This window comes from Hetaerina americana, unplaced genomic scaffold, assembly GCF_022747635.1.
Source record: "Hetaerina americana unplaced genomic scaffold, ioHetAmer1.1.p SCAF_6, whole genome shotgun sequence".
Taxonomy (NCBI): Eukaryota; Metazoa; Arthropoda; class Insecta; order Odonata; family Calopterygidae; genus Hetaerina; species Hetaerina americana.
In genome coordinates, this window is record NW_027287205.1 from 42,689,441 (window position 1) to 42,701,823 (window position 12,383).

At 34.7% G+C, this 12,383-nt stretch overlaps 1 protein-coding gene across 5 annotated transcripts in view; it reads right to left on the bottom strand.

The window, feature by feature from the left end:
- The window catches only part of Wnk (Wnk kinase), a 128,344-nt gene that overhangs the window by 53,245 nt on the left and 62,716 nt on the right, over positions 1-12,383 (bottom strand). For 4 of the 5 annotated variants that reach the window (XM_071594363.1, XM_071594362.1, XM_071594361.1 and 1 more), the window contains exons 15-16: positions 11,162-11,350; positions 1,283-1,396 (exon numbers count right to left, since the gene is read on the bottom strand). In XM_071594363.1, coding sequence (XP_071450464.1) covers positions 1,283-1,396; positions 11,162-11,350 — 303 coding nt within the window. The remainder of the gene's footprint in view (positions 1-1,282; positions 1,397-11,161; positions 11,351-12,383) is intronic. The other variant, XM_071594360.1, reaches the window with a different exon arrangement.

Sequence of the window (12,383 nt, forward strand, 5' to 3'; positions counted from 1 at the left end):
ATATGTCATTTTTGTTATTTGTATTGTTTTTAAGTTTGTTAATTTAATTCCAGGCCAAAGATCCAATCATACTGCCTTTATGAGACAAATTGCTGCTACATAAACTATTAAGATAGCATTTTACATCCCATATAGATATATCTACTCTCTATAAACTCCAAATTTCTTGAAATTATTTAATTTATTTTTAAACTACAAGTTGTATTCTATTAAGACTGATGATTTAAAGCTCAGGCACTATTCATTTGTGGTTAGTACATAATTATTAATAAACCGCATAAATAAGTCTTTTCAAGGCTTATCTTTCTAATAAAATGTATTCTATTGATGAATATAACTCAATTTGCCTAAGCACTTGTGACTCTCACAGCCATTTAAATATGTTATGCACAGAAAGCATCTTGTATCTACAGCTACAAATCGACTTTGAGGTCTATCAAACAACTGCAATTACTCAAGATTCCAATAATGACATATATATTACGTGATGACACTGTGCTAGATATAAGGCAATCTGCCAATCAGCTAAGCATTAATATATGCACATCACTTAAATTGATACCTTCTTGAAATAGACATTCTTCATGCTGTTTTCATGCATAATCAATGGCTCACACACATTGGTATAGTGGGTTCACTGAAGTAAACATAAAAATGATGCCCCTGATTATCACAAAAGAAAAAGTTGAAATGTGGAATTGTTAAGTTTCATGAAGGAAAATCCATGGAGTATCAATCAAATAAATGTTATTTTAGAAGGATTTGGCCATTTATTTATTTACAGAAATTGACTGAAAAAAGCAACATGTAACAGAATTGTACCAAGTGAAAGTTAATGGTATATATATTTCTATGTACGCTATATGTAAGCAGGATGATTGACAATGATACAGGCAAAATTTGCACCTATGTCATAGTGAGTAAAACAGGACAGGAGAGATAAACAAGCAGAATTAAGAGAATGCTATCATCAAACAGTAGCACCGAATGAAGACAACCTGATTTTTAAGAGACTGAAGCCAAACTAAAGTGTATCCCCAGCATGAGGCACAGCATGACTCTAAAAGGACAACTTGCAGCTATTTATGTATTCAAAATATTGACAAACATATGTACCTGCTAACCAATTAAGCCAAATAATCAAGTCGGAATTAATGGTACAGCATTGACAGCAGCAAAGGCTAGCCACCACCAATTCACTATGAATGATAATATGAGGGTGAGCAAGAGAAAGAGAGAGAGAAAACAAGTATGGATTTGTTCTCCAAATGCCCTTTCCTACCTCTACCGAGAAGGAGTGGGAGATGAAGGTGTGGGGGGTGGCGGAGGGGGAAGGGCCCAGCCCCTCGTCCACCCGGCTCACCAGGAATCGTGACACCTTCCTTTCACCAACCATCTGAAAAAAATTGTCCAGAGAAAAGGGTGCCGTGTACTAGGAAGAGGTGTATATGTATCATGTACCCGTGTTTTCCAAAAACTACCTCACCCAAAATACAGGGATGTTCCAGGCTGCTTACACTGAAAATTGATTTTCCACATGGTCAATTTACTCATATTCACTCATCCTGGTGCCAACCAGGACTTTTTTCGGCAGTTCTAATTGTCACGTAAAAGGAAAAATGTAATTTAGGGCAAACAAAAGGAAGGTTTAATGATACTTAGACTATAGTAGCCATTGGGGACATCTATAAACCTATCTTTAACTGATAAAATACCTCGAGTAGATTGATTGCAAAATAATAATGATCTATGGATGAATTTCTAGGACCAAGGGTAATTATTGATTTCTGGGAATAATTCCTTTAATGGAGTTGTGGTTTCTAGACTACAAAGTTTAATGCACATTTTATAGATTTTATTTTAATACTGATCTTACAAGTAGTAGTATTTTGTATGAGAGGTGTCAGCTTAAGTCATTTGCGCCATTAGGGATGGATGGGAAGGAAAGGGTAGAGAAAAACCCTGCGTGGGTATTAGCCTCCTCTTGTCGAAAGGTGCTAAGGGGTCTGCAGTTTAATGTCCCTTCCGACGGACGTCATGTTCAATCGAAGTGCTCTCCACAAAACACCTCAAGTACGGATTGGGACACCACTGAAAAATATTTTTTGTCTCCAGGATCTGAACCTGGGCACTCACGGTGGGATGCCTGTACGTTAGCTACCCTTTCATCCCAATCCTCATAATCTTACAAAGAAAATAAATTATACCCTTTCTAAAATTAGTCCTTGACACAAAATATTCCTAAATTCTGATGACATGGAGTGGGTGTGTTGGGAACAATATTATAGTACGTGTTGGCAAGTAAAAATTGATGTACTATCAAAGGAAAGTTAATATTGTATAGTTAATAATAATATAATTCTTTGACCAAGACTACCTATGTGGGAGAGTCATAGAGAAACAGTTTCCCTCTCCCTGGAAGGAAATATTTTCATTCATATAAAGGTTTATTTTATTGAATAAATCTGCTATATAATCTAAATAAAATTTCTTCAAATTTTAAACATCTCATTGGTTAATAGTTTACACTGAACTGAAAATTTGGTTGTCATTGTCCATTAAAAAGGGACCTGCCTGACTAAATGATTCATGGAATCTTAACTAATCTTGATCAAAAAGTTCTCAACAGTCAATAAATGTTTTTTTCTTCCAAATTAATATTTTATTACTCTGCAATTAAGACATCTGAATAGAAGGAATAACCAAATTACCCTTTGGTAGATAATCAATACACATGACCTTTATCTTATTTAATTAAAAAGCAACAGTATATGAGTGCACCACAAAATGTTTTCCTGCTCAAAATCAATTAAAATGCCAGGCTCCGGCTAATGAAGATATAGTTTCGTGCAACCATCATTTTGCTGCATAATAATAGTATCATATACATTATACACTGGATACTAGCTTACAAGGCACATGCTAAGAAGCTTTCACTTTGGAAATTAAAGATGTTGCATCCTTAATTGGTCTTGAAAAATTTATTTCCCTTCCGAATCACATGGATAAAATATCAACAATTGAAGGAAAATATGCATAGAAATAATACTAATCTGCACAGGAGAATATGATATCAACACATTTTGACAAGATGATTGAAAAAGCTGCTCAACGGTTAAGTTACGCATCTTTGTTTTATCAGTGGAAAAATAAACAATGCACATGAAAAACCCTGTTCTCCCGAAGACTTTATATAATATGTAAATCATTGAACGACATATGCAAATGTCATACTGTAGTTTGGAATGCACTGATATGTATATTTTAAACAGCAGGCAATGTATCAGCGTGACAGTCAGGAGACAGATTTTTAAAATTTGTCAGAAAAACCTTTACCTGGTTCATAATGGAAACCATGAATGATGATTGAGAATCAAAGGTTATTGCCTACCTGATATTTTTTCTACCAGTGATCATGTTCGAAGGGGAGATCAATTTCACCTTTAAGCGAATTCTACCATTTGGGATGGTAATAACCTCAGCACCAATAGCCCAGTATTCAATATATAACACTGAATAGAAACTTGAACTAACAAAATACCCGAGTACCATGGTTTTTCAGGATAGATTTTGTTGGAACATTACAATCTATTCACGCAATTATTTAACTTCTCTCTGCAAAGAATACAGATGACAAGTTTCACTTTGAGACATAATATATAAGCCATTAATCTTTCTGGCATCACTTTCTAGAACTCATTTATACTTCTGGAAATACAAACACAATTATTTCAAAACATTTTATATTAGATTACAAATTCTGGTAAAAAGAGTAGGATAACATTAGTGAAATTTAAACAACAAACAGAGCAGTTGAAATTGAAATTTAAAAAGTTTTAACAAATAAAAAATATGATATACTAAATAATGTAAAAAGCTTAATATCATTGATTATTTAAGAACTTAGAATATTTCGCAGGGATGAGTCAAAATTCCATGATTAATTTCAATCTCTTTCTTTATATAATTTGAAACCCAAATTCTTTTTTCTTGTAATAAAATTTTAAACTATATTCCTACTTCATCAACTAAATGCCTTAACTACATCTTAAAGCCAATAAAAATATATTTAAAAAATAATGTTATTAATGCATATTTATCTTACCCCACCAATCCAAATTTACTTAAATAATTAAAAAACAAAAGTGATTGGCATTTCATTATAAACCATAACTCTATCAATCGTTGAATGTACAAGAATATTCCTCATTCATTTTCACTTTAACTGAATGGATTTCCAGCAATGCCTACATGTATAAATGTTTTCAATGCCTTTCTATTAAATGTACTGAGATACATATTACTCCCACTATTTAAGTAGCAGTTGTCTACTAAGCCAAGGTACAATTTTAATGGACCAAGTGTCGAAGTATTGATAGACTAAGTACGAGTCTTTCTTTCTATTTCAATAATGGATTTGAAAATCTGTTGAAATGAGAGTAAATATGCCAAAACTCCACATGAAAATTGACCATTTGGTTGCTCTACATTCTTCCTACCTCACTATCTTCCATCAAACATGCCTAATTAATTATACCAATATATACCAAATAAATACCAATTTTACCAAGCTCAGATGGAGGTTAATAAACAGAAAACTTTACAATTGCCACATACGAAATCACAGGAACAGCTAATAGGAAAAGGAAAATTAAATCGGATTACAGATGAGAAGATTAGAAGATAGAGGAGAGAAGGGAATGGAAGAAGGTGAAAACATGATTAGGTACAATAAAGAGCAAGAGGTTGAATCATAAAATGAGGCAGGAAACTAATTGGGCAAAATAAGCGTGGTGGAAGATGCATTTTAGGATATGGACAGTTTATAAAGGAAGAAAGAAGTGAGCTCACTGTAAAGAAAGGTAAATTAATATCAAGCAGTAGGAAAGGAAAAACCATGAACACAATTAGGTACACCGCAGGAAAATTATTTCTTGAATCAAGAAATATTCAAGAGAGATGGTAAAAATAAATAGAATTTCTACAGTAGAAATATTATGCCAGCAATCTTAGACATAGAAAGCGAATATGGAATACACAAGGATAACTTAAGTCCAGGCTTATTTGATTGTGAGATTGAAAGAGCAAACATTATTGAAAACTGCTGCGGGTATAGACAAAAATCCATGAATATGTTTAAGGGTATATAAATAAGTGGATGAAAAAGTTTTATGAGAAAATTCATAGCATTTATGAGATAGAAATTTAACTCGAAGATTTCATTAGTTCAGTACTAGTTTCCATTCTAAAAAAGGGGAAGGCAGACGTACCCAAGGACTACAGAACAATAAGTTTGATTTTGCAGACCACTAGGGTGATAATTATGATCATTGATATGAGTTGGAAGGAGAACAAATGATTACTTAGAGGATGATCCATTTTGTTTCAGAAAATGGAGATGTATGCATGATGCCAGAGCAGGAATGTGGTCAATAAAAGAAAGGATAGAGTGCAAACAAGATCTTTATTTAGCAGATTTTAAGGTATTTGATAGAGTAAATTGGGTAGCATTAATGAATAGATTAGTGAAGATAAAGGTTAATTTGAGAGATGCTCAACTTATTTGCGACCTACATATACTGGTCCCAGACTGATTAGGTAAATATGGCAAATGAAGATTTGGGATGGGCAGTGTTAATAAGAAGAGTAAATACAGGATTGCCCATTATCACCTGTACTTTTCAACATATGAGGCATATTCATAAGGTAAGGGCCGTTTGCTTATATTTAAATATTGGTGCTTTGAAACACAGTTTTACTCCTGCAGCGCCGACTACTAATCCATTGAGAAGCTATAGCGGCATTTGTTTCGCTTCAGATGTCGTTTGCTTGTCCGTGCATGCAAACAACAATGTCCGCGACAATCATTCATCCCGCCAGCTGTGAAGTGCGTTCTGTCATATGATTCTTGTATGCAAAAGGATTGTCGGCTGCTGAAATTCATTGAGAGTTATGCCTTGTTTATGGACCTACAGTTATGAGTGAAGGAATGGCTAGAAAATGGTGCCGTGATTTTAAAAATGGACAGACAAATGTCCATGACGAAGAGCGAAGTGGCAGGCCCAGTATTCTGAACGATGAAATTGTTTTGCAAGTGGAACAAAAACTGCGATATGATCATCAATTGATGATTAATTGCCTGGCTGAACAATTTCCTCAACTTGGATGCACTACTGTCTACAATATTGTCATAGAAAACCTTGGATACCACAAATTGTGTGCAAGATGGGTACCGAAACACTGCTGCCAAAACCAATAAGAAAATTCAAGATTTTCGTTGGGAACTCTTTGACCACCCACTGTACAGTCCTGACCTTACACCTAGCGACAACTTCCTCTTCTTGCGTTTGAAACATTGGCTCAGTGGACAAAGTTCCGAAACCGAAGAGGAACTCAAGAATGGCATTGTCAATTGGTTTAACTCTCAGGCGGCAAGCTTCTATGCAGATGGGTTCAAGAAGCTGGTGCAACGGTACGAAAAATGCTTAGAAGTGATCAGTTTGTGTCCATTAAAAACCTACCTTAAAGAGTAGAATACCAATAATAAAGAAACAGGTGGTAATATCATATATGAGGTCCGTTCAAAAAATTACAGAACTTTTTGAATAGTGAACCTGCAGTTGGTTATTTTTTTAATCTCCTTGGAGGAATTGTGTCAGCGGAAACTTCCCAAATAACCATCTCCAACCACTTGATATCTTGTTTTGTTGATTAGTCACGAACATTTATGTGAAGGGGTATTCGCGGAATGCAGTGAAAAATCAGATCCGTCGAAATGACCTCTTTGAAGGAGCAGCATTGTTCTGTGAAATTCTGCAATAAACTAGGCATATCCTTCATGGAAACTTTTGAGTGGATTACCAAGGCTTATGGTGAGGATGCTATGAAATGTGCTACGTGCTATGAGTGATTTACTCAGTTAAAAAAGGGGCAGTAATCATTTGAAGGTTACGAGTGTTTTGAAAGGCCATCAATGTCGACTGATGACCCCCACATTGAGAAACTGAACGATTTTGTTCATGAAAATGGACGTTTGACTGTAACGAAATTTGCAGAAGAGTGTGGCACCTCGATTGGTTTGTGTAATGAAATCCTAACTGAAAAATTAAGGATGAATCAAGACGCTGCCAAATTCGTGCCTTGCTTGATGACAGCAGACCAGAAACAACATAGAGTTCAAGTCTGTCAGGAACTGTTTGATCAAGCTACAGAGGATGAAACTTTCTTGTTCAGGATAATAAAAGGTGATCAGTCATGGGTTAATGGATATGAAATTGAAACAAAAAGTGCAATCTTCACAACGGATTAATGAAACATCCCCCACCCAAAAAGAGCTATACAAGTTCACTTTAATGTCAAGGCGATGTCGACTTCTTTCCATGCTAAGGGGGTTGTGCATTGCAAGTACCTACCTAAAGATCAGTGAGTCAACACCAAATAATATCTGGGGATTAAAAGCTTAAAAGAGCACATCAGGTGAAAACGGCCTGATGATGAAAGAAGACAATTTCCTTTTCCACATGGAATTGGAGGGGTGAGGAATCATTCTTTCTGTGGCAAAAGCTATTAGCCTTTCATTCTATGCTTCATAGTTTCATGGAAACTCATGAATTTTAAATGAAAGTAGAGCCTAAAACCATCGAATTTACTCATTACCTTTTTATAATATTACTACAGACAAACATTGCCCATTGATCACCCACTTAATTTCAAATAATATATAGCTGAAAATGAAATCAAACAAAAAGGATAAGAAATGTATATGATTACTTAACCAGAGCCAGGCTGATATAGGGCTAAATTAATGCATTCCACTGCTAAATTTGGGAAAATTAAAAATAAAAAAAAAACAAATTTTACAAGGCATGAAGATAAACATGCTAACTGGTCCATGGCCTACCAAACCTACAAAAAATGTTTCTCATTTCAACACTAACCCAGTACGGAATGGATGACAGTTCATTCTGTGAATGGTATTGTTACACAACAATAAACCACTTTAATGTTCGACTCCTTTCACAAGGAGAGGAAAAAGAGCCCATACCAAGACGTGGGCTGATATAACTTACCATCCTTTCTCACATTTTTACTCATTCAGTGGACAAGATAAGCAAATGAGAGGCCAATGTTCATATGCCAAAAAAGCCCAGCTCTCAGGGAAGGAGATGAGAGCCGAGGTCACAATCACCCATAGAAGAGGGGTCCGTAAATAACAAAAACTGTTTACAATGTTGTGTACAACCTTTCTCTTGGCAGATGTAAATGTTATCAAGGGACCTAAAAATCAAATTACTACTACTGCCTTCTCTTGGAGTCTTTATGTGGCACCAACCAATACGTGAAGTGTCAGAGAAATTTTATGGAATAACAGAAAAAAGAAATTACAAGACAGTTGTTCATGGGAAATACAGAGGTTGGTTGGAGTGAAAGCATTCGCTGTAAGCACGAAAAATGAACAGAAATAATCCCAACAAGTTCTGAAAATGGAACTAGCGCATGTGTAGAAATCCCATACATTCCATAGAATACTAATATCGAAAAAAGACAGAAGGCATTCAAATGGCAGTTCCAGCACAAAATTGGCAATCCATGAAAAGTCAGACTACCATAAAAGCGATTTGTGACGCGACACGCTGATATCACAGAATTTTCAGCCTGTAAGAACTGGTATGAGAATTCCAATAAGGCCAAATAAGTCAAGATTATTTTTTCTTCATTCCGCAACAATAATTGTCCACAATTTTCAATATTCTTTAGTAATTATTCAATTGTTCCCGGCTCAACCTTGTGGAAATTCATTTTAATTAAATTAAAGATACTTTGTATTCTTAATTTAATTGTTCTTCAGTAATATTAATTGATGGAGAATACAGACAGCAGCAATCCCTTCCTCTAACTATAGGTGCTATTGAGCTATCTAATAGAATGATCATTACTGAAGAGTGGGAGGAAAAATTACTACTTTAATTTAGGATTAGATTATTTGAGAAAAATAATGTTACACTATTTGTAATCTAGTTATGTGAAGAATGAGACCAATCCCCCAGTGCCCATGTACTGAAAGGTTTCCAAACTATGATTTTGCAAACCACAATGTGACGGTGGGGTGATGTCCTTTTCTACCAACCCGATAAGTGCTGTTTTTCGATTAATACTAACTAAATAAATAAACATGATTCTTCTGGAATGCACACCTGACAGTCAACAAAGAATAGATAACTGTATTGATTCTTTAATGTGACACTTAGCAGAACCTATTAATTTCAACATTGTCAGTTAATATACAATAATTGAGACAGCTGTGAAGTTGCCAGCAAGCTTCTGTGCATCATCATGGCTATTTGATGCAATCATATTGCCTATAGCATCCTTAGGCCAAAATCACACAACAATTTTCTTGTCAACTGTTTCTAAACGAAGAGCATGGGAACACTACAGCTAAAAATCTATAAAATTCAATTGCATTGTTCACACATCAATCTCCTGTTATTAGGGGTTTGATAATATCATTTCATGAACTTACAACCTTTCATAAAGAAGTTTGTATCACATGTATCTATACAAATTGTCTGAAATAGGATGCTGTTAGGCATAATCATCGCTAATCACCTTTGCATATGGATTAACAGTGGATTTAGAATCTCAGCATAATGATATTACCAGTACTGTAACCTAAATTATGCAAGTTCCCCTGCGAAGCATTTGGTATGCATGTGACTTTATAGGTATAACGACTCTAACTTCAGTCAATGGATAAAATATTTTGCCTTGATTTTATTAGTTGAAAAATTTCCTAATTGGCTTCAAAATTGATAATAGTCCATCTCTACACACCCAAATAATTGAACACTCTAAGAAATATGTAAATATGAAAAAGTAGTTCAATCTCATTAACAAAATATATATGTGCATATTAAAAATATTTTATAAAAGGGTCAACAAATTCAAGATATACCTGTCAAAGAGTAAACCAGTTAATAAGAATTACAAGACCGCCTCTAGCTTTACTGTCAATCCTCAAATAATTGATGTATCATTAAATATTGATTAAAATCAATGATTGGTATGTTTTGATTTCCTCTCTAATAGATTACAAATACGTACGTATACTTGTCTACTCTAGAAAGAAAAAGGCAAAACTTCATACATAAATGCATCCTATTGAGCTGATTTGAAGAATTTACATTATATAAGTAATAGAATCAGTAAAATGATGGGTTCACTGCTGCTAATAATGACACATTTAGTGTCATTACATGTATTTTTATGCATATGTGCATTATTAAATGACTTCACCATACATGGTAATTATTCTTATTCTCTTAAATAATTAGCTTACCCTGCTGGGATGAAATAATTATACCAATGGAAATGTTGACTGACATATATTTCATAAAACTTTTAACATATTGAAATTCAGCCTACAATAACCTACATGGAGTGTTTCAACTACCGAGATCGCTTGCTATAAATGTAAATAAGAGCACTAAATAAATTTCAAATTATAAGTTTAAACTTAATAATATATTTGAAACTACATGAACCTTAAGACAAAAATTCCAAAGAAACTGCGGGAGATACCGCAACAGTAACTTTTAACGGAGTCATCCGCTAATGTGCTTTTCAATGCAACAATTTCAGAGTGTAAAAATCATTCGCCTTGACTGGGGTACGAACCCAGATCCCTCAATATCCGGTTGAGTGCTTTAGCCAGTTAAGCTATCGAGGCATCCTTTTAAACTCTGAAATTTTGGGGCTTTTAAAGGAACAAGATGTTGTGACGAAATACCATATATACAATGTCACCGGCAATAGTATTCGTGCGCGACGCGCCACAGTCCACGAGGTTAAAGTCAACTTTTAAACACTTATGGTGTTTATACTTGGACAAAGAAACTACGGGAGATACCGCGACAGTAACTTTTAACGGAGTTATCCCCTAATGTGCATTTCAGAGTGTAAAAATCATTCGCCTTGACTTTACACTCTAAAATTGTTGCACTTAAGACAAAAAGTTTTTTCATGTAAAGCAAAAATACCAATTCCATTTAGTAAAACTGAATACTCTAGGCGGCATGTTAGTTCTAAATATAGGTAGATATTTCTAATCTATTTGATACAAAAATTATGGAAAAATTAAAACTGTGAACCAATATCTCACCGAGGCCGGAGTAGTACCAGCAGTTGGGACGTTAGTAGGGTGCAAACTGTTCTGCTTCACAGGGCTCGTCACCCCACCGGGAAGTGAATTGGAGACAATTATCTCTTGCCGGTAAGCCACATCGGTGCCAGTATCTGGCTCCCACCTCATAGTTGAAGCAGTTGCTGCTACAGTTGATGTTTCATCGCGCTTTAAAAGAAAAAAAATTCTCCAACTCAGCTCAAGAGATAGAAAGGGTAATGCTTAATCTCACCATTAATAAAAATTCATCAAAATCTGAGGAACTGGGTGAAAGGTTAATAAGCATGCACAATATGATCGACTGGAAAATGTAAACAAGACATTAGTTATCACAAATTTTCGGAAGAAGTAAGGAGAGATGATAACTGGCCTTTTAGCAATGCAACTTTTGTACAAATTCAGGCCCTTGGTTGGCTGAAAAAAATCCTGCTGCATCATATTTAAACAACAAAATCAGCAATGACTGTTGCATGGGCTTCACAAAAAATGCTAAATTCACAATGACTCATTGATATTAATACATAATGCTTTTCATGACACCACTGATCAGTACCCGCGAGAGATTTCTGGCATTGAAATATTGAGTTGTATAATTAATGAAAATCATTTAATATGAAAAAATTAATGGAGAAAGGATAAACTTGTTTAGGGAATAGACTTTGTACTAAACTGTAGAGTGGCATATAAAACCAGGACAACCTTGCAAGGATTGGCAACTACTCAAAATATTTAATAACATTAGTAAAATTAAGTAATATTGCATGCGATTATCAGTATGAGAATAAAAAATATAGAGTGAAGTAGAGATCACTGAAAAGAACTATGCAGTTACAGAACTGATCTCACTTCAATCTATCCTCTTCATTCTCTCAGTAGACGACTCAAATACATGAAGAGACTTAAACAGTGTTTTCCAAAGAAGAACTAAATCTAATTATGAAGGGTCAAAACACAATATTAATGGAATTACTTTTAGGTGCATGATCATGAGAAACTACCAAATTATTATGGTATAAGGCACAAATTGTTCAGTCCAAATAAGTCACAATGAATGATATAAATTAAATAGACAACATGGCTGAAAGTTATACTTAATGAGGGCCCACAAATGCCAGGCTTACAAAATTACCAAGGCAATGGTAGATGAAACAGCACTTTTTACCTCCAGAAAGTTTGCTGAGCAACTAAATAAGGATTCCAG